Source organism: Gorilla gorilla, chromosome 5 (assembly GCF_029281585.2).
Source record: "Gorilla gorilla gorilla isolate KB3781 chromosome 5, NHGRI_mGorGor1-v2.1_pri, whole genome shotgun sequence".
Taxonomy (NCBI): Eukaryota; Metazoa; Chordata; class Mammalia; order Primates; family Hominidae; genus Gorilla; species Gorilla gorilla.
In genome coordinates this window covers 23,597,303-23,624,186 of record NC_073229.2, presented here as the reverse complement: position 1 = coordinate 23,624,186, position 26,884 = coordinate 23,597,303, and the positions used below count along the sequence as shown (strand labels likewise).

General features: G+C 49.0%; 1 protein-coding gene across 3 annotated transcripts; it reads left to right on the top strand.

Moving 5' to 3' along the window:
• Window positions 1–612: 612 nt before the first annotated feature.
• NRN1 (neuritin 1) lies at window positions 613–10,180 on the top strand. 3 transcript variants are annotated; one of them, XM_063707304.1, is made up of 4 exons: window positions 613–704; window positions 1,069–1,493; window positions 5,701–5,845; window positions 8,979–10,180. In XM_063707304.1, exons 2-4 carry the CDS (start codon window positions 1,439–1,441, stop codon window positions 9,205–9,207), a joined length of 429 nt encoding a protein of 142 aa, XP_063563374.1. In that variant the 5' UTR covers window positions 613–704; window positions 1,069–1,438; the 3' UTR covers window positions 9,208–10,180. The 3 variants fall into 3 exon arrangements, with proteins under 3 accessions (XP_063563374.1, XP_004043279.1, XP_018885684.1); XM_004043231.4 differs by having other exon boundaries at window positions 674–1,493; XM_019030139.3 differs by lacking the exons at window positions 613–704; window positions 1,069–1,493 and adding an exon at window positions 4,087–4,482.
• Window positions 10,181–26,884: the final 16,704 nt, after the last annotated feature.

Here is a 26,884-nt window from a genome sequence, read left to right as displayed (position 1 = left end):
AGGAAATAGCCCTGTTAGTTTTTCGGTTTTGACTCAAGCTGTCGTCGATAGCAGCTTGCACCGAGCACAAAGCCAGCTGCGGAAGTATTTTGTTGCAGGGTAGGCTACACCTACACAGGGTCTGTGCCTGAGCATCAAAAGACAGTGCAGGTGTGTGTGGGTCCGGGTGTGCGTGTGCGTACGTGATGTACGTGTGTGCGTGTGGGTACGTGTGTGTGTAGCCCAACAAATAAGCCCAAGAGGCGCATCAAGATTAGAAAGAAGTCCGCACACTAGCGCTTGCCTTGGAAATTTCCTAAAGCGCTGAGAGTTGGTTGGTAAATCACTAGTATCCGAAAATTGTCTTATCAGAGGCTCCTTCCCCGGTGCCCTACTCGCCCCCTAAAACAGGTGTCGCTGTGTCCCTTGAAGCGGCCTGTGGCCCGCTGGGGCGTCGGAGGTGGGTAAAATTCACAGAGGACATTCGGTGTTTATTTCTGGGGCCCCACGTGTGCAAACCAAACCCCCGGGGCCTGGGCGTGTGCGCGCGCTCGCGTGCCTTGTGTGCGGGCGGGCATGGGGGCGCTCGGCGCGGCTGGCGGGCGTGCGCGCGCGCGCGAGCGTGTGTGTGTGTGTGTGTGTGTGCTCGTGCGGGGGGCCGGGCTGCGTGCTCACGCGCTCCAGGCTGCGCCCAGAGCTCAGCTGCTGGGTTGGAGAAAAAGAGGGTAGGCAAGCGCAGGGGGCGGGCGGCCGAGGAGCGCTTTCGAATTAATCGAGCTAGCTTAGCTGTTTTTCCCTCTCCCGCTCCTTTAAACCCCCCTGCATCGTAGAGAGCGGGCTGGATTCTCTGTGGCGCTGATGGAGGAGGGGGAGCAGGTTGAAACAGTCGAGTGGGCGCGCCAGGACTCCCCAGCTCCTGGCGGGGAAGGGAGGGGGAGCCCCTGTTCTGCGCAGGGAGGGGGCGGGGTTGGGGGGCCCCCGGAACGAGGAAGAGGCAGGGGTGACCGCTAGAATAGGAAAGTGCTCACCCCCGGGAGGCAAAATTTCGTTCAGATCGCACATTAATTGGAGATATCTGATTAATTCCAGCTTCTGATGACTATAAATGGCGATTCTCTACCAAGGTGTCTATATTAAAAAAAAAAATCATTCCGTGTCATCCCCCACGTCAGGCCTGCTCGTGGGCGTGAGGCTGTACTTCCTCCGCCCCCTTCTAATGGAGTGAACCATTCCCAGCTCTCCCCCCCCTCAGCCTCTCTCTCTCTCTCTTTCTCTCTCTCTCTCTCTTTCTGTCTCTTCCTCGCTCCCTCTCTTTCTCTCCTCCCTCTGCCTTCCCAGTGCATAAAGTCTCTGTCGCTCCCGGAACTTGTTGGCAATGCCTATTTTTCGGCTTTCCCCCGCGTTCTCTAAACTAACTATTTAAAGGTCTGCGGTCGCAAATGGTTTGACTAAACGTAGGATGGGACTTAAGTTGAACGGCAGATATATTTCACTGATCCTCGCGGTGCAAATAGGTAAGTGGCCGCTCAGCCCGGCTGGAGGCTGGAGGCGGGAGGCAGCCTGCCCCGGCCCGAGGCGCGGAGGGGGACTAGCGGGCCCGCGGCCGCCCCAGGGTGCGGAGAAGCCGGCAATCCCCCGAGGGTGGGGGCATCAGTTCCTAGGGACTAGCGCGTCCCAGATCGGTTTTTCCTAAAGCTATAGATTCCAAATGTTCGCCAGGAAATGTGTGCGGCCGGACATTTTCTGGACACGGTTTTTTCCCCCCTTTTTCCTAAGCACACATCCATTTTTGTTTCCCTTTCTGGGTTTATACCAGGTTTGGTGCGCTCTGGGGCAATGTACTGGCCCCTGCGATACTGCAAGATATTATTTTGAAGAGTCGAAAGGTGAATGCAGGAATAAAATGGCTAGGCAGCCAGGACTGGAAAGTTTATGTGCTGAAAGCAAAGATATTCCAGGGCTCAGACTGCTGCATTTAGAACTTTGTCATTCTCCCGCCCCTCCTCCCCCCATATCCTAGCTGCAGCGTTTGCACGGGCACCGCAGACCCGGCTGGTGGGCAAATCGAGAGTGATAGGGAACTTCAGACCATATATTTTAACATGCTTACCATTGAAGAGGATGAATTCAGCCAAATTTACGTAGATATACTTTTCTAGATGCATTTGCCTGCTACTTTACCATTGGTGTCTGCATTTTATATATAGGAAAGGGTTAAGAAGTGTTTGGAATATGTCATGTTGGGTGTTTGTTATTTTTGTTTGTTTGGGGTTGGTTATGGAAGGAATTATTTAGTCCCCATTTTATGTTAAGGAATGTTGAGTCGTAGTTACGCTGTCAGGGGTCTTTTTAAAGTTCACATTTTTACCATCCAGAATGAAGAAAAGATATAGAAGAGGGCACTAGAAAACCCCCTTCTCCGACACTGGGTCAGAACATTAATTAACGTGGCCTAAAAGTGAAAGTGAAGCAGGTTATTAATAGAATGGACAACAGGGGGGAAAAAAGAAACTCCTGAAACGGAATTGTTTCCTCCTATCAGTTCAGGCTGTGGCATTCTTTGCAGAAATATCCTTGCAGTATTGGGGGAGGGGGTGCTTTAGGTAATTGGTTTGGGGCAAGAAAGGAGAATGCATAATATGTTTTTTCCATAAGAAATGTGAAGGAAACAAGGTTTGGAGTTCTCTAGACATTAAAATGGATTCTTTGCAGTGGGGTTTTATGCAACTGACATGATTTTGAGATTTTATAATGCAGAAACATTATAAAGATTTTAGAGTGTGTGAGTGCAGGATATTGGTGTTTTCCTTTAATTCCAAAAAATGACAATGCTTTAAATCTGGTTGTTTTGAATCTTTGACATTAGTGAAAAGAGCTGCTGTAAATAATATTTCTAATGGCAGCAAATTCCTTAAATGTTGGAAATAAGTGAATGTGGCATTTTGCAATAAACCTTTGAATTTTTAGAGATCAGGAGAAAGAGTTGTTTTTGAGATAGAAATTTTAATCGGAGAAGATTTGGGACTCTGTTTTCCCGGTAGGAAATAACCTTACTTTGAGAGGTTTGGAGGGAAAAAAAAGACGGTGGTCGTTCCTGAGGGACGCGTTTTGAACACATTAACCTCGGTCCAAAAATGACTATTTGTTGACTGTGGAATTGAAATTGAACGTATTTGTTCCCTAATGTCTGCCCTTTCCTGCACCAGAACCTCGGTCTTTATTAATTCATGGCTGGGAGCTGTCCCAAATCATTGACATTTGGCAAGAAAAGTGGGGGTTGGGAGGGGCGGGGAGGTAGAAGAGTGTGGTGAACACGAAAGAAGACGCAGCAGGAGGAAGTTCGGAATGAATGAGAGGTCGAACGAATGAATGAACGGATGGAAACCTCACAAGAAGGGGACGGCAGAGAGGACAGGGAAGGAGCCAGGGTCACCCGCCAGAGTCTCGCCTAAGCGGGGTTCAGGAAGGACAGCGAGGGACGCACGGGCTGCGACCTGCTGGGATGCGTGCGCCTGCAAAATCCGTCCCGCGCGCAGCCTCCCGGCCTCCCAGAGAAGGCTAGAGTCCAAGGAGTCACAGTTTTAAAAGACAGAAATGTTCACGACTTATTTTACACAGCACACACTCACACATGCGCGGTGTGCAGGGTCTTCTCCAGCAGCGCCTGGGAAGATAACGTGACAAGAGCGCTCCCGCCCCCGGCGAGCCCCAATTCCCCTTAAAAAATGTCAATGCATTTTAGGGGCTTCTTTCGCCACTGAGTTTTGGGGGTGTAGGCAAGAGGTGGGGAGAGACGTGGACGGGAAGATTGGACTTTATTTTATTTCGTTTCTTCTCTGCAAAGCTGTATTTGTGACATGCGTTATAGAGGAAGATGTGTGGAGTGTATTTCCATTTTGAACGAGTTCTATTAGAACAAAGATTCGTTTATTCTTAAGATTTTACGTCAGTGTTCGATTTGTTAGTATTGTAGTCGCAAGGGTATTTAATTTTCGCCGTAAGGTGAACTCGGAGGTTTAAGAAGGTTTACGTATCTGCCCCAGCGGAGGTCGAAGTTAACCTTGGTCCCTTCCCCAGTGCTTCCCGTTCCGGATTAAAAAGCGCAAGGCCCGCCTCGCTCTTCCTGCAGCAATTTGCAAACGGTACGCTCTCGGAAGCTGCTACGGGTTCGGTCGCCTTCCTCTTCGGCGTCTGGCCCGGCGCTCGCGGACAGGCGCCCGCGTTGGGGGCCGGGGGATTGAGGTGTCCCGTCCTCCCGGGACACATTCACACACAAGCGCAGCCGCCAGAAAGCTGCTGAGGACCAGGCCGGCGCCCAGGGTCGTGGGCGCCAGTGCGGATTTCGATTCTGAGATTCACCCTTTCTTCCCCGCCCTAACGCTGTGCTTCTCTGGCGCCCTCCCGGCGCCCGGGCTGCTTTGGGCCGCTAGGCACTCAGCCTCCAGCCGGGTTCGTCGGCCTCAGGGCGGAAAGAGATGGCCACAGCCGCGCGCCCGCAGCCTGGTACCTGTCTTTCCAGTCCCGTGCCTCGGGGTTTGGCCGTCCAGAGGCCAGGGGCTTGGGGGCTTGGGGCTTGGACCTTCGTGCGGCCTGTGTTTCCTCCTCCTCCCGCCGCTCAGCTTTTATCCCTGCCTGCTCTCTGCAGGGAGTCCTGAGCTGGGGCCAGGAGCCCCGGGCCGCGGCGAGCTCACTTTCAGCAGCAGGGCTGGGACCTGCAGAAGAACAGCCTCTCCCCGCTGCTGTCCGGAGTGTAGGCGGGCTTTTTGGCGGGCGGGTGGGTTGTTAAGAGTGCCTGGGGAGCTGAGTGGCGGACAGGGGAGGAGGAGAGAAAGAGGCCCGAGGTTCGTGGATTTGGCCTTTGCGGAGGTGACCCGGGCAGACTCATCCGTGACCCCGGCAGACTCATCCGTGACCCCGCCCGGCCTCTGGCCTTCTCCGCTCCAGACCACTCATCATCCGTGCCAGGTCTCAGGACGTCTAGGCTGCCCTCTTTCCAGTGGGGCGGGAGAGGGTGCATCCGAGGGTCTCACTCGGAATGCAGAGTCCACGGTAGGCAATCGGTTTTATAATGAAACAATCCATTTCGGTAACTGCTGGTGGCTTCCAGGGACTATATTCGTTCATTCATTCAGCAGTGTTTGCTGAGCGCCCACCAAGGACAGAGCGCCAAGCCTGAGGCTTATTCTCGTGATGTGGCGTTGGGTTCAGCTGCGTGACCCCACGCCCTGTCGTCTCCCCACCCCGTTCTCGCCCCCGCACGCTGCAGCCGAGACCCCTTCTGTCACCTCAAAATGGAAGATCGCATTGCGAGAGCTGTGACAGGGCTTGCTGGGGAAGTGTTGGGAGACGAAGGAGGGAGTGAGGAGAAAGAGAAATAAAAGGGATGAGGGAGGTGAGAAGAGGGGGCGATGGAAACAGAAAAAGATACGGAGCGAGATGCGGGAGGGAGCTGGAGGAAAGGAATGGACTCACCTACCTCCCACCCACCCACACCTGCTCACACACCGACAATTTGCACTAGACGCAGCGTTAGCTGCAGGTCGGGCATTCCTGGGTCACGTCTTTCATTCACCTTTAACACGGGCGAGCCCCGAGGCTGGGCGCTGGGAGAGGCCGCCCGATGCGACGAGGCCGCGCGGAGCCAGGGTCTCGCAGGAAAGGGCAGTGGGGCGGCAGGGCGGGGTCGTGGCGCTGCTGACCGGTGTTCCCTCCTCCCCGCAGCGTATCTGGTGCAGGCCGTGAGAGCAGCGGGCAAGTGCGATGCGGTCTTCAAGGGCTTTTCGGACTGTTTGCTCAAGCTGGGCGACAGCATGGCCAACTACCCGCAGGGCCTGGACGACAAGACGAACATCAAGACCGTGTGCACGTAAGTGTCCTCTCTGGCCGGCTGGACTTCGGTTTTGGGGGCGCTACTGAGGTCGGAGAGTGCCGAGCCTCCCCGCCTGCGCTCAGCGTTCAGCGCCAGCGCGAATCCGAATCGGCTCACTCTTGCCTTCTGGCTCCAAACTCCAGGCCTAGGACCAGGCCCCCGGGTTAGAACCTGCGCTTCCCAAGGGGATCCCACAGCCCAGGGTGGGATATGGAGGAGGATCCTTCAATATAGACCCAGTCCCAGCTCTACGCGGCCTCACAGGCTTGCACAGAGGTGCGCATGCTCAACATGCTGGGAGCCAGGGCAAGGGGCATGAAGAATTGCTACCAGTTCTTGGTGCTGCAAAATCTCTCTGCCTTGTAGCAATCTTGATCATTCTTTGCTCTTGCGTGAACGAGTGACCTGCCAGGTATTCTCTGAAGAACAGTTAGTTTGGATTTGAGGAGTGTTTGGGGTAATACTACATTTGCCTAAAGGGAAAGTCACTCGTCTCTTCTGTCCATTTCTCGTGACAAAACGCCCCTCTAATACACACCAAGGAAATGCCGGCACAGGCAAGGAGATACAGGTCTCCCTTCCTGTTTTCTAGGAGACAGGCTGAAACGCTATCTTATTGTGTGCCAGTGACTTTACCCAAAAAGAGTAAGTCCAGGTGGTGGTCCAGTGATAGACGCTTTGAGTTTACAGCAGATTCCGAGATTTGGAATAGGCACTCTCCTTGTTTCCCTTGCCCCCCTCGCACATCTGTAAGGTGTCCCCAGACCCGGACAGCTTCAAAGATAAAGAGAGATGGGTAGTAGTTCATAGCAAGGCCCAGTGGTGATTTCTCAGAGCTTGGCTGGAAAGCACTGCTCCCACGAGCAATAAGGTAACCAGCAGAGCCCTACTGCAGTGGACCTGCAGCAATTTAGCTGCTGCAGACCTTAGAAAACACCCCTGTCCTCTGCAACACCCATTCTTTTATTTTGCAAAAAACAGCTGTGTTCCCCCACCCCCACAATAACTGTTTCAAAACAGCCACGGCAGGTTGTGCCCCTTATTCCCTGAGGTTAGAGTGACCATTTTCTGTGGCATCATTTGTATACTGTGAAGTCTTTCCTCACTCCCCAACTGGGGCAAAGGGGACTGGTGGAAGGACGGGTGTTTGTTTAGGTTTTGCTAAATTAAATGGTGTCAATTTTGCTACTCTATTTCCTAAATGCCCCAGTGCCTACTAGGAGCCACAGCAGCTAAATGGCTAGTGCTTTCCTATCATGAAAGGGACAAAGTCATTTAATTCTAAAAGTCTCGTGATGGATAAGAATGTATATCTGTAAGGATAACAAAAGGTTGCATATAGAGCAGCTCCCAAATCCTCTGTCATTTGGTGGAACTTGTTTATTCCAAGCTATTTTAATTTTAAGCAGAACTTCAGTCTTGGAAAACAGGAAAGTGAGAACTCCTTCCTGAGGTCACAGGCCACGGCTAGGTCCAGGCCCTACTCATTTGGGGGAGCTGTTTGCTCAACACGGAGCTGAAGCCCACCTCTGCCCAGCCCCAGGTGGAGTCTATCCTTCTCTACCAGGTCCCTCAGAACTCTGCCCTCATCTGGGCGTACATAAAAAAAAAAAGAGCAATTTAGGCATCCTTTAGCAGGGGCAATTCCACAGACAGTCTGCAGGAAAGCTGTCCCCCCTGGGCCTCCTAATGTCCAAATGTTGCTGTTTATTACCAGTTGAGGAACCTGGAAGCTCTGTGTCCCTCCAGTACTCATAAATTAACACAGTGCCTGCCTTCAATGTGCTTACAGTCCAGGCCAGCCAGCAGAAGGAAGAGAGAGGAGAAAATACAACCAAACCATGTAAAGGGCAGGCGCCTGTGACCTGGTGCTCAAGGCCCGGGGCAGGTGGGGACCAGCCCGGAGTTACAGGAGGCACAGATCGACCCAGCTCTGAAAGGAGACAGCGCCCCAGGAATCGATCACGGGTTGGGATTATATTCAGTCTCAGGATCTATTTTGGGTTTTCAGAAGAAAGGGGGACAATCAAAAGGGACAGGTTGGATGAAGGTCGTAGGGGCGGGTCTAGGAGCTGAGCCTGGGAGGAGGAAGTGGTTGAGTTAGGCGCCAGGCTCCGTGAACTGACCGCAAGAGGAGGACAGAGGGTGGGGAGTCCTCGAGGGTTGGCAGAGGTGGGCACCACGCCTTCCCCGCAGTTCCGGCCTTGGAGGCTGGCGCTACATCCTGAAAGCTGTGGGGAGGAAGCCCCATGGGGCCCAAGCCCACGGAAAAGACTGGGGAGGGAGAAACAGGAGCGACCCAACGCGCAGGCCTGGGGCACTTGGATTCGCAAGAGCAGATGAAGGCTACGAAGCCGGCCCCAGGTGCTCGGCCACTAACACTCACCGACCCCGGGGAGAAGAGAGGCAGGCAGGAGTCTCCAGGCCGAATCTGAGCCGGGAACTGTGGAGAGCAAGGAGGATCGAGGCAGGTTGCGGGAAGGAGGAAGAGGAAGTGGAGAACAGAAGAGAGGAAAGCAGACGGAACGGAAAAAGAAAGAAAGGGAAAATCAGGAGAACGGAAAACAAAAGGAAGTGGTAGTGGGTGGAGGGAAAGAATGAGGGCGAAGGCGAGAGTACCGCGGCGTGGAGAAGGAGGGAGACAGAAGGGGCGAGGGGGAGGAGAATGTAAGAAGCCCCGAGGGGAGGGCCGTGCTCGGAGCTAGTAACCCATCTTGCAAGCTAAGAGGCATTAATGGGCGGCAGCTTGCGAGGCTTAGCACTGTTTTCCTAGCTTTCCCCGAGGAGGGCGAGCAATCTGTTTGCGGAGGCCGAGGTGCCAGCGCGCCACAGCGGGTGCACGACCCGGCTCCCGGCTGCCTAGTCCTCTCCCGGCGACTGGAAGGGAAAACCAGACAGGAGGGGGCGCCCCCCCACCCCCGCTTTAGACAGCCGCTTCTGGGGTAGGCGGAGGTCCCGCGAGTCCCGACCTCGCGCAGGCCAGGCGCCAGGGCGGTGAAGAGAAGGTAGGGAGGGGACACCCCCGGAAGTTTGCGGGGCCAAGAGCGGGGAGGCGCAGGGGCGCAAGCCCGGGGTGTTCCCGGCGTCCCAAGTGAACCTGCTTCTTCTGTTTTGTTCTGTTCCTCACCAGATACTGGGAGGATTTCCACAGCTGCACGGTCACAGCCCTTACGGATTGCCAGGAAGGGGCGAAAGATATGTGGGATAAACTGAGAAAAGAATCCAAAAACCTCAACATCCAAGGCAGCTTATTCGAACTCTGCGGCAGCGGCAACGGGGCGGCGGGGTCCCTGCTCCCGGCGTTCCCGGTGCTCCTGGTGTCTCTCTCGGCAGCTTTAGCGACCTGGCTTTCCTTCTGAGCGTGGGGCCAGCTCCCCCCACGCGCCCACCCACACTCACTCCATGCTCCCGGAAATCGAGAGGAAGATCCATTAGTTCTTTGGGGACGTTGTGATTCTCTGTGATGCTGAAAACACTCATATAGGATTGTGGGAAATCCTGATTCTTTTTTTTATTTCGTTTGATTTCTTGTGTTTTATTTGCCAAATGTTACCAATCAGTGAGCGAGCAAGCACAGCCAAAATCGGACCTCAGCTTTAGTCCGTCTTCACACACAAATAAGAAAACGGCAAACCCACCCCATTTTTTAATTTTATTATTATTAATTTTTTTTTGTTGGCAAAAGAATCTCAGGAACGGCCCTGGGCCACCTACTATATTAATCATGCTAGTAACATGAAAAATGATGGGCTCCTCCTAATAGGAAGGCGAGGAGAGGAGAAGGCCAGGGGAATGAACTCAAGAGAGATGTCCACGGACGAAACATACGGTGAATAATTCACGCTCACGTCGTTCTTCCACAGTATCTTGTTTTGATCATTTCCACTGCACATTTCTCCTCAAGAAAAGCGAAAGGACAGACTGTTGGCTTTGTGTTTGGAGGATAGGAGGGAGAGAGGGAAGGGGCTGAGGAAATCTCTGGGGTAAGAGTAAAGGCTTCCAGAAGACATGCTGCTATGGTCACTGAGGGGTTAGCTTTATCTGCTGTTGTTGATGCATCCGTCCAAGTTCACTGCCTTTATTTTCCCTCCTCCCTCTTGTTTTAGCTGTTACACACACAGTAATACCTGAATATCCAACGGTATAGATCACAAGGGGGGGATGTTAAATGTTAATCTAAAATATAGCTAAAAAAAGATTTTGACATAAAAGAGCCTTGATTTTAAAAAAAAGAAAGATGTAATTTAAAAAGTTTATTATAAATTAAATTCAGCAAAAAAAAGATTTGCTACAAAGTATAGAGAAGTATAAAATAAAAGTTATTGTTTGAAATGGGGGTGTCGTTTGTTTCCTACCCCAACCTGCTTTCTTGACCCAGTTCTCAGGGAACCTGAAGGGACACAGGATGCCGGTGATAAGCTCACCTCTTCAGGAAGCCGCTTCAAGCAGACCTGCCACCTTCAAGCAGACCCGCCACCTTCAAGCAGACCCTCCTCACTTAAGCCACTTGGCCACTTCCCCGAAACCGTGCTTCCTTAAAAAAGAGAAAATGAAAGTTGTTTTTAAATTAATTACAAAGCAGAGATTCTTTCTGTTTGAGGTTTAGAGGAATTGGGCTTGCTCGCACAGGCAGACAATGCCAGTGGCCGGCCGTCTGCCCCCGCCTCAGGCGGGCCGGAGCCCTAACCACGATCCTTGCAGGCTCGGCCTAACCACGATTCGCCTCTTCCTGTGCGGTGGCCAGAGGCAGCTTGCGAAGGAACCGCCATTAAGGGCTCCAGCAGAGGGGCCGAGAGGCTGTGTTCCCTGGCAGGGATCAGGTGAATCCTTTCATAATTAATAAGACAGCTCAGCTGAAATGGCGAGGAGACGGGCCCTATTGATCTGGCAGTGGGGCTGATTCCACCTCTCCTATTTATAGGCCCCGCATGGCCTTAAAGTGAAGTAAACATTCTGGAGTAAACAGGGGCAGAGGCGACCCGGGTCCGGGGACTGCAGGCCTGGAGTAGGCGGGGGAGAAAGAACTGCATGTAGGTCTCTGGGTTCAGAGAAATCGAAATCTGATTTCTTGGAGAAGGTGGCTGTGGGAGGAAGCTGCGGGGGCCCCGGGGCGGGACGGGGGAAGGGAGGATGGAGACAGACCAAGGGGGCTGCAGCAGGTTCCCGCACGGAGAAGCCCGCCGCCCGCTGCGGGGAGGGTGGGCCCGGGCTCTCAAATGCAATGTGTAAACAATTGCTAGTGTAACAGTTCATAAATCAAACCCAGTGAGTCGCAGCCCAATCTGCATTCCCCCCACGGATTGAATTCCAGCAACACATGCGTCCCTGCGCCCGGAGCGCTGGAAGCTGCACCGATTCTTAATGGCAGCATATATTACGGCCGCGCGTTCACGCACGCGCCGCTCGGGGCCACTCCGGGGAATCATTTAGCCCGCTAACTCCCACCCAGTCCCCTCCTCCCGACGGAGGTCTCAGTCAAAACCCGGGTTCTCAGTCAAAACCAAAGCAGATCCGCGCTACCTGCGCGGGGTGGTCACCCACCAGCAAACGCTCGGGGTTTTGGAAAATAGTTGCATTTTGTTGGTTTCGTTTCAATGGTTATTTTCGGTCTGCGTATAAATAGGATGATTCTAACTGGAGTTCAACCCCTGGAATTCAAATTAGAATGCCTGTGCCTATCTTAAATACGAATCTATTTAACAAGGAGGAGGAGAACCAGGATAAAGAGGGAGGGTCTTCTCCATTTTTGCCATCGTAGCACGCCGCCTCCTATCAGTATCTTTTCCTCTACATATTGGGGGCAAACAAGTGCTCACAACTAAGCCCATTGCTTGTCAAAATAAAAGGCAGGCGCCCTTCTGCTCCGACTGTGGAGAGAAGGGAAACCCCCCCACGACCCACAGAGGACGCCCCTCCCCTAGCAGCGCGGGCTTCCTACTCAGAAATCAATCTCCTGGAAGATCTAGGAAGAGGCAGGCTAAGGGCGGGGCAGAAGGGGCGAGGGGGCGGGGACTGGGAGCGCGGGCTGGTCTGCTCTCCTAACAGGGTTCTTCTCTAGGAACCCTTGGCTCCTACTGCGGTTCCAACTGCTTCCCAGACGGGGCCGCCCTAGAGGAAGGGCGCCATCTCCCCTCTCTCAGCCCCTCCACGCGCTTCCAAGCCCCCATGCCACGGAGTCCCAGATCGCCCTGGGAATCTCCAAACCTTATCGTCCTGTCTGGGGCTCCCTTGTCTGTCCCAAGCCGAGGACCACGCTCACGTGAGCACGGAGATATCCCTGGGAACGCAGGGCCGCGAGTCTTGGAAACGCAGGCTTCCGCAACTGGAGCGTTAGAGAACGTTTCTTCTCGTGGTGATTGTTTAGATTATTATCGCGCCGTCTTCGGCTATAATTTGCCGTTTAATCATGATGACATCTCCGTATGTTGGTTGATGTTATCGGTTTTAAGCAGCAAAGCTGCTAGCCTCGTTGGCAGTTCAGGGAGATGACATTAACCAGGGCGAGCATGCCCCACTGATGAGATGGTGGGAGTATTGGGAGTGGGACGGAGTGGGCTTCAGGCACAGAGGACATCGTCATACCTACCTCCTCCCCCCGTCGGAGTAGCCTCTCCGTATCTTCCCACAGCCCGTGGCTCTTCAAGTGGCCCACTCAGGCTGGCTTCGAGCCTTTGAGGAGCTGTTGGGATTAGAGAAGGACCTCCTTTATCACATCCTCTGTCCGAGTAAGTTCAAGACAAGGTAGTTCACTTGAGTACCATGTCTGACAATCATTATGAACATGTCAGGCCAGTTCCAGAGCCCTGCCTGGGCCCGAGGAACTCCAGGGCCCGTGGGAAAGGAAATCGGACGGAGGGAGGAAACTGGCACGAGAAAAAGGACTCGAGCCTGGAAAAGGGGAGACACGGGGAGAAACGAGGGGGAAAAAGATCCGGAAGTAGGGTTAGAAGGGAAGAGAGGTGGGCGATCACCTGAAACACAAAAGGAGATGACGGAGAAGCTTGGAGACGGAGATAGAGCTCTGGGCAAGAGCTAAGGGACAAAGACGACCTTGGGACTTATTTTCATTCAGAACCCCCAGAGAAGAAAATGCGCACAAGAATCTCGACACAAATTCTCCTTCTGCGGACCCAGAGATCTTTCCACTGTAATCAGTACCCCAGAGGGCCAGGACCGCCGGGGACCTGGCGTCTTGGGGTTGGACGGACCGAGGCAGGAGCGCCAGCCCCGAGCCCTCTCCCGGAGCCCACCCCAGGAAATCCGATGAGTCAGGCAAAGATGGAGCCAGAGATTTCCCCCTTGCCGAATTCTCCCTCAAATATCAGGAAGGTATTCAACCATTCTCTCCCCGCCACCCCCACTTTTCCCTACAATACACGAGCTCTAGCTTTCACGCTGGCCGTCCATCCTCTGGAGCTGTCTACCGCCCCGACCCAGGGGCACGCGAGGGAAGGATCCCTAGCCACTCAGAACACCTACCAGGGGAAATCAAAGCGTTGGTCTCCTCCCCATCACCGCCCCCCGCTCCCCTCCCAGACGTGAAAACGAAGTGGTGAGCTGGGGGTGGGGGGTAGGAATGGAAAGGAGCGGCGGAGGACGCCAGCTTAGGGCTCCGGAAGACACCGCACCCCCCACCCCGCACACACCTCCACACCCGGTCCCAAATCATCGTACCTCCCTAGGCTAAGGAGTCTAGGAACTTTGTAATCTTGTAGCTTGTGGTTCCCCCACCAACCCCTCCACTACCCAAGAGAAGAACAGTGTAGAGAAAGCACCCCCTGCAGGGCCCTTTTGGAGGTTAACGCTTGGGCAGCCTCGGCCCCCAATCCCGAATGCCGGCGGGAGAAGAGTTAGCCCAAATCCTGCCCAGCCCCAGGAGAGGAACCTCAGCTTGGCCCCACCGAACTCCGGCCATCCCGGCATGCGCACGGAGAAGGCCCTTTCTCCCCACTCCACCCCCACCGGGTGAGGGGAGGAGAGTGTAACATTTGCGCCCAGAGTTGCGCCCTGGAAGGACGCAGCCTTTAGTGTGGCTTCCAAGAGCCAGGACTTCGGAGCCGGAACACTCCTGTTCCCACCTGCACGACCATGGGCGGGGTACTGAACCCCGCTATACCTCAGTTTCCTCCTCTGTAAAATAATGATAATAATACTTACCTCATAGGATTGTACCTTGTATCAAATGAGACAGTATAGGTAAAGCTCTTTCGGACAACATGCCAGTTACCTCGTGCTAGGTAGTACTAATTTAATTTCCTCAGGTGGATCTCACCGAATTCTTCAAAATAACCTTGAGAACCTCATTCTTTTAATATTTTGGGAGCAGTTATTCTTTATGGTAAAGCGTTTTAAATTCCTCTTACTACAGGCTACTACCCAGTGATCCATCGTCCTCTCTGGCCTTCTCAAAGGATGCTCTAGATAAGCTCCTTGAGTTCAAATAGCCAGATCGCTCAACAATGTGTGCATCCCCAGACTCTACTCCACCCCATCCCCCTCAGTGCCCAGGCCAGACCCCTGGCTTTTGCTTTCTGCAAACCCCCAACTAGAGTGGCCAGGTTCTCCCACCATGGGATTTCTCCTCTATCTTCCTTGACAACTTCTCTTCCCTGCCCCTGCTCACTCCCACCATTTATCTTAAATTCCTCACCCAACATTGAAAAATGTAATGAAGTTATTGTAAACAATGAAGCAATTCAAGAGTACAGAGAGGGAAGAAAACATCCTCCCTCCACTAATAAATGGTAGCAGGCTGACGTGTGTTCTTCCATGCCTTTCCCCGTGCTGTTACACACATATACACACATACATATATGGAGGTTGGCTTTGGGTTTCGCTTTGTTTCATTTTTGCAAAATTGTAATATGTATTTCTCTGCAACCAAATTCCTCAAGAGTAATAGTTAAATATCTCCTTTTAAATGGTGACATAATTCCTTCTATTGATGAATATTTAAGTTTTTCAAGGTTTTTTTGTACTGTATAAGTACTGTGTTCATAAATATTCCTGTTCAAACAACGTTATGTACTAGTATTTTAATTTCTTCAATACAATAGGCTTGATCAAAGTTGGATTGCTGGGCAGAAAGGTATGTATGCGTGCTTTTCATTTGAGAAGATGTTTGTTTACTTTCCCAAAGGATGTAGAGATTCCCTGCATCCTTATCAACACTGTATGCTAACACTTTTTGCCCTTTTTGTCAACCCAGTAAGTAACCTTGCTGCTCTGGAAGGTCAGGCTTTCCCACCATCTGCATTAGATCCCTTGGGTCCCTCTCAGGCCCTGATCACCACCAGAGTGTCCTCCTGCACTGGTGGGGAAGGGTCAGCTGGACTTTGGGTTCCCCTCCCCAGGAGCAGTGGCAAGGGCTTCGCAGGGAGTGACTTTTGTGCAAAGTCAGGCATAATTAGTCCTGGAAGACCCTGGCTCTCACTGGCTAATCTAATCAAAATGCCTCGGGGAGTTTAGGGCTTGGACCGTGCTGGGCTGGCTCAGTGAGTGATTGTGAACTGGCAGAGGTGGGGCTCAGCTGCATGTCTCCCCACTGCTCCTGCAGTTTCCATTCGGGACACTTAGCCTGAGCCAGCTCTGCACCGAGGCTGCGATCCCCCGGCCTGTCTGCAGTGGAGGGCCAGCGATGGAAGGAGGCAGCAAAGGAAAAGAAAACAGCAACCACAGAACAAGGGTGGCAAAGATGACAGCTGAACTTTTCTTTTCCTCTCTCACCCACCCAGAGAGCCTGAGAGGCTTCTATGAGCAGGATCCAACCCATGGAGAGCAACAAGGAAGGCTGAACCATCTAGGGGGATTCAGGGTACAGAGATCTAGATTGTACTGTCTCTTCTCTCTCATCACTCCCACCCCACCACATTTACTCTAACTTTTTAAAAACTTTAACTTTCATTGAGCACTTACTACATGCTAGGTGTTACGGTAAAGCTTTACAAACATCATCCCATCTCCTTCACAATTTCTTTAAGAGGATTGTATTATCCCCATTTTACAGATGATGAGCTGAGGTTTGGAGAGAGGTTAGTAACTTGCCTAAGGCCAGCAAGGAGCAAGAGCGAGAGCTGACCTTTGAATGCTAATCTGTTTGGGGAACCTGCCTTAAGAGATCACTTCGCTTTGCTTGTTCTATTACTATTTTGAGGCAAAGAAACACAAAGAAAAAACACAACAAATAAATTTAAGTCCTGTGGTAAGCAGCAAAATGTCCTTGCAAAAATGTCTGTGACTCAATCCCTGGAACCTGCCTGTAAATGTGTTAGTTAATGTGGTAAAAAGAGAATTAAGGTTGCAGGTGGAATTAGACTGCTAAATCGGCTGCCTTTAAAATAGGGAGTTTATCCTGGATTATCCCTAGTGGCCAATGTAATAACAAAGGTCTTTAAAAGTGGAAGAGGAAACAAGAAGAGGTCAGAGTCATGTGATGGGAAAATTCAACCCACCCTTGCTGGCTTTGAAGATAGAGGAAGAGGCCAGAAACCAAGGAATTTGGGCAGCCTCTAGAAACTAGAAAAAAAAAAGAAAACTGATTCCTCCCTAGTGTCTTCAGAAAGAAATGCGCCCCAGTGATTTTAGCCCGGTAAACAATGTCAGACTTCTGACCTTCAGAACTAATGGCAAGATAATAAAATCATACTATTTAAGCCATCAAATTTGTGGTAATTTGTTAAAACTGCAAATAGAAAACTAGCACAAGTCATTATTTGCACTGTACCAGTTTAGTTAAGGGAATACATCACACCAGTGAGGCCTGAGGGTTCAGGATGTATGTGTACTAGGAATTTCTCAGGGCCCTTCTTTGTCCATGTGTGTATTCAGAGGAGACAGCAGCTTCATTTCAACGTGGGGTGATGGTGTTTGTGAGAAAAAGAAGACATTGTAGAATGAATTTCTAAGGACAAAAAACAAAACAAAACCTTGTGTTGATTTTTCACAATGTCTCGTCATAGAATCTTTTTTTGTTATTTTTTCCCCTTTTTTGTGCCCTTTTTAGCTGTAAGACCTTCCTGTTTTCTTCCTTTCCCTCCAGTAATTTAATGGACATGCAGTTCTATTAAAGGAGTTATTGGTTTCTGTAACCATCACAGGCCTGCCCAGATATGAAAAGTTCATTGTCACAGTGATAGATGACTTGAGATACATTCATGAAAAATCTATCACCAGGTAGTTATTCTCTCGATAAATCATGGTGACTAATATTAGCTACATACCTCATCACCTGGACAAATCACATGTTGAATTGCTTTTAATGGGGGTTGCATTTCCAACCTTTACATTTCCCAGGACACAGAAGGAATGGGTTCAGTCTCTATGGAATGCCTGGAATGAATCCCTTGCTGTGGAAGTGGTAAGAAGGGAGAAACATAGGAAGACACCAAACCAGACAAACCTCAGGCAGCCACTGCCTTTCACATCGAGAGACACTCCTTAAAATAGTCCAAGTCCCTAGTAAAGAGGAGAAGGGAGAAAAGGACATGTTTGTCCATCCTTGATTTGTTAATCAAGTCACAAATTGCTTTGTTTACATTAAGACACCACCATGGGAGTCTCTTCTTCATTAAGAAAGAAGCAACACCAAACAAGCAAGCTTGTGGGGATGCCAGGCTGGATAATTAACTTCAGCGCACCTTCCTGACCCGGTTGCCACAGACTGCAGTGCCTGGGCCTGCCTCAGTCTTTCCATTTCCTGGGAGGGTCAGCTGAGCTTCAGCAAGTGACTATAAAAAATGGCTTTCATAGTCCTCAAAGTCCTCTGCTTGTCTCCTCAGGCTGTCACCTGAAACAAGTTGGATTGCGCTCTCCCTGAGGCAGGGAGAGAAATCCCAAGCAAAGTGGGTCATTTAACTCTGGCCAAACACAAATTCTTCAAAACAGGCAACTTTGAAGGGGATAAGGAACATCAAAGCACATGGGAGGCACATCCATCAATCCCTGTCCAGAGACATGATGGTCCAGCCATGTGGCAGCCAGGTCTCCCAGAGGCTTGTATACTCTCAGCCGGCCTGGCAGTCATGTTGGTATCACACACACCTTCTACCTTTTGCACCGCACCCTTTGTGCAGCGTGTTTTCCTGTGTAACCATTCTTCTCCCATCCTCTTGTAATATTTTCTGCTCTTTGGAACATAACATGGGGAAAACTGCATTTCCTCACTTGCTTTGTTTATTGGGGTTGTGGTATATTGTTTCCTATTTCTGAATAGCCCCTGGACTCTTTTATAGATAGCAGAGAAAAATGCCTCCAATTCTGCCCAAATCTTTGTCTTCAGGAGTCACTATAAATTCAAATCCAAAATGTGCTCATGTGTACACATTTATACAGATGTTCATACATTCTCTAATTTAGATATTTTCTGGGCCACAGATACACACACACACACACATACACACTGCATTTGCAAACCTGATCGTATTCCTTCTGATTGGCTCTTGGACCTCATCTTTTATCTTTTCCATTGTTTTTGACATTTTGTGTTTCATTCTCCACATGCTCCTTCCCCTGAGCTTACAAACACACTCAAATCTCTTATAGCCTAAAAAAAAAAAAAGGCCTTCCCTGTCCATCCTTTTACTGCACGCAGCCGTTTCTCCATTTCTCAGCCATTTCACAAATACATGATTGCAAGTTCCTAGAACAGTGCCCAGCCCAAGGCAAACACTCAGCAGATATTGGGAGACTATATGAATGAAATCCTCTCCTTCCCCTTTTTGCCAGCTTCCTCCTGGCTGGCCTCCAGCCTGTGGCCTCCAGAGCCAGGTTCCTCCTTACCAGTGGCAGACACTCCACTCTCATTGGCCTCCTCCTTTTCCCCCATGTGTATCTTACCCTTTAAAAACTATTTTATGTATTCTATTTTTAAATTTTCACCACATGTCCACATTCACTATGGGAAAATTAGAAACTGCAGGTGACTCAAAGGGGAAAAATTTAAAATAGTCATAATTTCTTCAACCAGAGACACACATTTTGGTCTCAGTGTCTCTGGTATTAATTCTCCCATTTCCACATGGGTGTGAAAATGTCGTTTCCCTCCTTTAAGAACCTTCGTTTCCTTCCCATTGCTGAATCATTGCTGAGTGACTCTGACTCCCTGCGTGACACCGAAGATTCACCAGGATCTGGTCCCATCTCATCTTGCCAGCCTTCTCCCCATCCACAGCCCTCTATGTTTCCCACGCACGTGCTACAGCCGTACTGACTTCCTTCTTGCTCCTTCAACCCATGCAACCCCTCCTCTATTCGATGCCTTTGCTCATTTAGTTCTTCCAGGTTAAAATATATTGCACTTCCACCCCAGCGCCTCCCATCCACCCTTGCATGTCCTATTCCTTCAAGATCCTTCTCAGGCTCAACCTTGCATGAACACTTCCCTGATCCCCTGGTCAGAATTATTGGGATGCCCCTCAATAACCTCTTGTTGTTCTTAATTTTGTATCCCAATTAGAGAACTGCTGATCCATTTTGTCTTTAAACCATACGTTCCTTGAGGTCAGGGACTATGTCTCACCCATCTTTGAACCTCCCACAGTATCTGGCACTGTGCCTGGCACAGATGATTATTGAGTAAAGAACATTTCCAGTCCTTACCACCTCACACATATGTAGTTGCATGTTCTAACTTTAAAATAAATAAAGGTGTTGCTAATGCCAACACTTCTCTGGGCTACTTCTTGCTAATGCCTTTCTCCCTCAGAAACTCCTCCTAGGCAGCATGCGTGTGTATTCCTGGTGAGTAGAGGCATAAAATTGTTGGCTGCATGTCATGGAGTACCTACCAATGGTTAGAAACAAAGCAACAGACACATCCATAGCAATGCAGATAAGAGAGAATGAAAAAATGGTGGCTAAAACAAAAGGGAAAGAGAAAAGAAGCAACTGAATACATCCTGTTTATGCCTTTCAGAACAACTAGCTCAACATATCATTAGCTTGTTATATTTTTTCACGGGCTACACGGAAACCTGAAGGACTCATGGTCCTTCTTTCATTCCTTCTTTCTCCTTCAAGGAACTCTTGAAATCTATAACTTTCCTGGCCCCTTGTTTGAAGAGGAGAGTTTTCCATGTCTCATCTTCACTCAGACTACGCGCTTATCATCTCATGCATACACAGTGACTATGCACATGGGATCCAGCCTCCAAAAGGGCCTCCAGTGAACTTGACTCCTGGTATATGTGCCTGTGTGTAGTCACTTTGCACAATGAATCAGGGCTGGCTTTGTGTAACCAATAGAATATGAATAAATTAATGAAATTTGACTCCCAAGGATAAGTCATAAAAGGTATTGCAGTTTCCTCCTTAGTCCCTTGGATTACTTTATTTGGGGGACGCCAGCTGCCACGCCATGAGGCACTTAAGCAGCCTTGTGGAGAAGCCCACATAGAAAGGAACTGAGACCTCCTGCCAACAGCCAGCACTGACTTGCCAGCCCCAAGAGTGAGCCATTTTGAAAAGTAGATCCTCCAACCCCAGTCAAAACTTTAGACGGCTGCAGCCCCAGCTGATATCTAACTGTAATTTCATGGAGACTCCGAGCCAAGACCATCCAACCAAGCTGTTCTGAAATTATTTACCCACGGAAACCATGAGAAATAATAAATGATTGCTGTCTAAGCCACTGTCTAAGGATAATCTGTTATGTAGCAACAGATAACTAATAAAGTGTATCTGGCATATTCTTTCATTTTAATCTGTAATGTTTGTTCACTTGTCCATGTGTGTTCGTGTGAGTTTTGATAGGTTTTGTTTGTAAGTTTTTTGTTGTTGTTGTCGTTTTTCGAGACAGAGTCTTGCTCTGTCACCCAGGCTGCAGTACAGTGGCATGATCTCAGCTCACTGCAACCTCCATCTCCTGGGTTTAAGCGATTCTCCCATCTCAGCTTCCCAAGTAGCTGGGGCTACAGATGTGCGCCACCACACTGAGATCATTTTTAATTTTTTTTTGTAGAGACAGGGGTCTGCCTATGTTGCACAGGCTGGTCTCGAACTCCTGGTCTCAAGTGATCCTCCTGCCTCGGCCTCCCAAAGGGCTGGGATTACAGGTGTGAGCCACACCATACCCAGCCTTTAAGATTTTTTAAAACAAGGATTTTAGAGATTTAAGTCATTTTGTATAGCAAATAGCAAAATTCTTTGAGCATCTAAAGTCTTTAAACAATGATTCCTGTCAACCAGGAAGTGGTTTCAGAAAACAGCAGTAAGTATACAAACAGGAGAAGAGTCATAAAGAGAAGTCATGTTACTCAAAGATGAGCAGGGAAACACTGCAGTGATTAGGTCTGAAAGAGTAAATGGGAAAATGGCAACCACAACCGGGCCATTATGACACTATGCTGCCCTTTGCATAGCTGGAGACACCCCCAGAAGCTGAAGGGAAAAACCTTGTTTCAACTTTCCTCCCACCTTCCAATCTTCTGCCAGAGCCTCCCATTGGCAGAAGCTAACAAGAAGCAGTAGGCAAAGGAGTCTGGAAAGTGTAGTTTTCAGGCTTCCTGCCCTGGCAATGGAGAAAAGATATATTAATAGATAGGGCAACCATGGAGCTGAGCCAAAAACACACTCCTTATCACCAGGAACAATAACAGACATAATGGGGAAAAAAATGTATGTGTTTGAAGGGGCTCTACTCAAAAATGAAGTAGCCAACCTGAGAGATTAGAGAAAGAGGAATTCAGACGCTCCCACATTCATCTTCCGAGATGTATCCCAGGAGCCGGCCAAAGACTGGGAACCCACCATAGGTATAGGCCTCTAAATTCTTCAGATGAGCTGCCACAATAAAGCCCTTTTCAGTAATTGCAGTAGAGCACCCCTATTAAGAAGAGCTAACACATTGGACACACGATGAGTCAAGTGCTGTTCTAACTGCTTTTCACTTAACTAATTTAGCTCATCAACATCTTCATGATGTTGGCCCTATTGTGATCCATTTTACAGGTGAGCCAGCTCAGTCCTAGAGAAGTTAAGTCACAGAGATGGTGTCAGAGTCAGGTCCCAATATGATAGCCTGGCTTCAGAGGCCGTGTGTTTACCATTCCGTTATCCTGCCTCTCACTTGCTGAACCTATGCCCAAAGTTTATTAGAAGAGATGAACAACACAAAAAGGAATTAGAGAGCAGGCACTGTAGAAACCCAACTCCTGAGCTACAGGGCCAACCTTAGACTCAGCTTGTCCAAATGTTGGCTGACAGACAACCCATCAATTCCTTTAGAAAAACCACGGTTTATTGAATATCTGGTGGTCTTTTTCTGAAATTCTGGAAGACCCTTCTAACTCTGGAAATATCCTCTGCAAACCAAGTGTGGAGGAGGGTTAGCAACCAGTACTCAAGAAAGACTTATGCATGTGAGAGCCATGTGCTTGGGCAGTAATGAGAGTCCATGCAGAACACTAAAATTAGGGTGCAGTTTCCTGCTACCCTATACTCAGGCTGAACACATAGGAGCTGATCATTTCAACAAGCTTGCCTAGCTTTTCCTTTTGATGGAGAGACACAGTGGGAAAAGATTGGTTCTTCAGAAATTTCATTCCAGTGTCTTTGACAACTTCATTTTTTTTGTTTTTGGGGGATTTATCTTGTTTTTTAAACAACACGTGATTTGCACCATTTTGAAATAATCAGTGCCTTTCTCATCATAGCTTGAGAGAGACTAGGCTAAAGAACTAGAGAGAGGAGCCCAGAGGGTATGGAATGCATCATGCAGTAGCACCAGACTCTTCTATCAATTACCACGTTTTCTGAAGGTGGTGTTTCATTCTTGGAAGTCTCCAAGTTGGGCCTGCCTGTTAGGTTTTAAAAGGAGCAGAAGGATAATAGTGGTGCAAACGGCTTTACAAATATTTTTGATGGCAGATCTACAATATCTGGGTCTCACTGAGTCAAATACCAGAAGCACTGATGCTTCTTGCCCACCACCTTCCAGTGGAGGGAGGAAGAGCCCTGCTCCGCTTCGTCCAGAGCAGTCAGCAGGCTCTTCAGGACGTTGCTGGGTGCTGGGTTGCATTGTACAAGGCTACCCAAAGTGGGTCCAATTCCTGTCCTCTTGGAGGGGCATCTGAAGCAGAGAACATTGACATGGGAACATAAAGAATGACATAGCTGTAATTACGTAAGCTTAATATAAGACACTGGTTTTCATGTAGTTTATGAAAATAATGTTCATTGTTTTATAGTCATCCCAGCTACAGACTTGCATAATAAACCAATCAGCATTCCCTTTGCTATATTTTCCCTTGTTCATAGCCACAGGAGAAAAATTGGGATCCCCTAAGTAAAAATAAAAAAGACCTGTTATTTTGATGACCATGGTCTCTGCGTGGTTGTGGATGAAGGGGTGAAGAAAAAGAAATTATTACACAATAGCCTTTCTCAAAATGAATGGCTTGTTTTAAACAATGCATTTTTCTTGGCAAGTTCAGAGCTACTACAAAACAACCATCACTGCTGAAACCTTGCAGAACCAGCAGGAGCGAGTTATCTTCTCTTGCTCAAGGGACACGCCAACTGTGAACTCTTCCCTCCTCACCTCCTGGCAGGAAGATAGGTAATTCCAAAGCTCATATATACCCCAAAGTAGCCTTTTTAGGTTTTGTCCCTCTCCCTTTGGGTCTTTTATAACACAGCTGTCTACATGAAGAGAAGAAAGTCAGCACCAAGCTGATGGACTCTAAGTGATCACAGATACAAAGAGACAGTGGTTTCTGAGTAGGTGCAATGTTATGAAACAGGGTGAAAACTATCAAGCACAGGTGGGTGTCTGCTACTGAGAGGGACTGCAAAGAGCTGAGACAGCCCATCAGGGTAAGGATCATTTGCTCTTTCTATAATGTGTCTCTCCCTACTTGATCCAAGGCCTGCCTTTTTCTCTTACCCCACTGTTTACCTGCTGTTTCTCTGCCTTGCATGCCCCACGCTCATTCAGCCTTCATGCCTTTGAACTCATTATTTCCTCTGCCTCTCCCCAGAATCTTTGTGTGGAAGGCTCCTTCCTGTCATTTTGTTTCAACCTCAATGCCACCTCTTCGGAGATACCTTCTCTGACCTTTCATTGTAAAGTGATAGCCACCTTCTCCCGGAAATCCTCCCAGCAAACAGGCACTATCACATTGCCTGATTTTGTTTCATTTACAGCATTTGACACTTGCACAACTAAAAAAAAATTGCTTTATAACATTGCTTCGTACTCTAAGTTTCAATGCCCTGGGCAAAGCTGGGCCCTAGGCCTTGGGCAGACAGTCTTCTGTGCAGTTTTCTGTCTCCTAAAGGTCTTGAGTGGTCACCTCCAGCCTCTCCCCTGCTCCCCTCTGCCTTTGCATCACTACAGTTCCACATCCAGATTTTATCTTCACCACTCAGCTCACATCTTGGTCTCTTTCTTTTGAAGGTGGAGTCTTGCTCTGTGGCCCAGGCTGGAGTGCAGTGGCTCGATCTCAGCTCACCACAACCTCCGCCTCCTGGGTTCAAGCGATTCTCCTGCCTCAGCCCCCCAAGTAGCTGGGATTACAGGCATGTGCCACTATGCCCGGCTAATGTTGTATTTTTAGTAGAGAGGGGGTTTCTCCATGTTGATCAGGCTGGTCTCAAACTCCCAGCCTCAGGTGATCCACCCCCCTCAGCCTCCCAAAATGCTGGAATTGCAGGTGTGAGCCACCGTGCTCAGCCAACATCTTGGTCTCTTTTGCTCTTAACAGTAAGCAGGCCTCGATATAGGACCAAGAAGCAAGTGCTGGGCACCTCCAGAAGATCCCATGTGGCTGCCCTCAATCATCCAGAAGAGCAGAAAGTAAGCTGATACAAACCATGTTCTTCATGGCCTGCGATGGGGCACACGAACCCATGACTGCATGAGTAAATGTCGCCGCAGGGCTCTGTGTGGAGTGTGACTGGGGCGGGGGCGTGTGGATCCTTAGCAAAATGAATCAAGAGGCAAACTTTGCCTGTGATGGCAACACCACTCAGGTCCCCCACTTCTCCTGTCTTTGGGGTTGACTTGCTCCAGTTGGAAAGCAGCTTCCCTGAAGCTGCTTTTCCTGCCCTTTCTCCCCTAGGAAGCTGAGGGGAGGAGGAAAATGAAGTATCTGATGCAGGGTTAAGGTTAGACAGAAAACATAAGAACAAGGAGGAAAAGAAGCCCTCTGAGACTCTTGGGTGAGGACATTGAAGGACAGAATATATATTTCTAGGGTCCCTAGTTGGCATTCGGAACATTTTTCCCCACACACCAGTGTTCCTTAACCAGAGGTAATTGTGTTCCACAGGAGACATTTCGTAATGCCTGGAGACAGTTTTGCTTGTTACATCTGAGAAGGGGGTGCCACTGGCATCCCTGAGTAGAGGCCAGGCATGTTGCCGCGCATCCTACAATGCACAGGACAGCCCTTGCCACAAATAATTGTCTGTCCCAAGATGTCAGTAGTGCCAAGGTTGAGAAACTATGTCATAGACCAATGATGTATTTGGTAATTTTGCTTAATAACTCAACCATAGTGGCTTAAATAGGTTTTGAAGATTTCCTGTATTTATTCATTTATTTATTTTGACAGGGTTCCCCTCTGTCACCCAGGCTAGGATGCAGTGGCACAACACAGCTCATTGCAGCCTTGAACTTCCAGGCTCAAGTGATCCTCCCACCTCAGCCTCCTGAGTAGCTGGGACTACAGGTATGCACCACCACACCTGACTGATTTTTAAAATTTTTATAGAGATGAGTTCTCACTATGTTGCCCAGGCTGGTCTCAAACTCTTGTGCTCAAGCAATCCTCCTGCCTGGGCCTCCCAAAGTGCTAGGATTACAGGCATGAGCCACTAAGCCCGGCCAAGCTTGACTTTAATATCTCACTACATGTCTCTACTAGAGAGTATCTTTTAAGCTTCCCTTGGTCAAATAACAGCAATTACATGGCTCACACATAGCAGGTACATACATCACTTTGTTCATTTCCTTCACAGCACTAATCATAAAGGGGAACAACCTTTTAAATTTGTTTAATTAATAGCTTTCTGCTCCAACTAGGATATAACCTCCTAGAATATTGCCTGATCTAGAGTAGACACTCAATAAATATTTGCTAAATGAATGAATTCAGACAGTTGGCTACTGCCTGTTTCTTCTTATAGGCAGAAGCCATCTCTCGTGTATGTGTCTATATCTATAGCAGCTAGCCCAGATTTTTGTATATACAGAAAACTCAACAACTGATCTCTGAAACCATGAATGAAGGCGTGTGAATGAATAAATGAGTTAATTAATATATAAATGAATGGGCAAACAGTACTAATATTCCTATGTCCACTGTGAAAAAATTAGTAAGCATGCATGCTACTACAGAGGATATTTCAGAATGCGTGGTGAGTTTAAGGGCCTTGTTCTACACTCCAGCTTCCTCTCTGTAGAACTTTCTCCCCGGGAGTCAGGTGAAGAGTACAGATTGAGTGCTAGAGACAGTGGTTTTCAGCAGAACTCTGAACCTAAGCCAAGGAAGTGATGACTCCTCTCCCTTCCTAACTACTTTCTAAGAATGTTTTGGCCCTCTGCCATCAAAGGATGAATGCTGCAAGTAGTGTAAGTTAGTAATATGGCGAGTGTGATGATTCAAATGGCTCAAAGGAGGCAAAAAAAAGTCTTTGTTGCACAGTTCTCTTTCCTATTCTTTTCTATAAATAGCATGTTGATTTTTAAGAGCTGCCAGATTTTATAAACTTCTTTTCCAGAGTGATTTATTAGTGTCAAGCATTACTATCATCCTGTAGTTCTAAACTCCTCTCCTGTGGGCAGTAATTTAGCCCTAGTTTTTTCTCTGTGATAAACCTTTGCATGATTAGTGAGTCTCTAATTAGGGATCATAGTTACCTTGCAGGTCTCCACAAAGAAACAGCCAACAATCTCAGGTTAAGAGACTCAACACAAGAGAGAAACCAATTTTGCAAAGTGTCCCAATAATGTCTCTCATAGAACTTTTTTTCCCTGAGCCAGGATCCAAAATAGTATCATGCATTGCACATAGCTGTCATGCCTCTTTAGTCTCC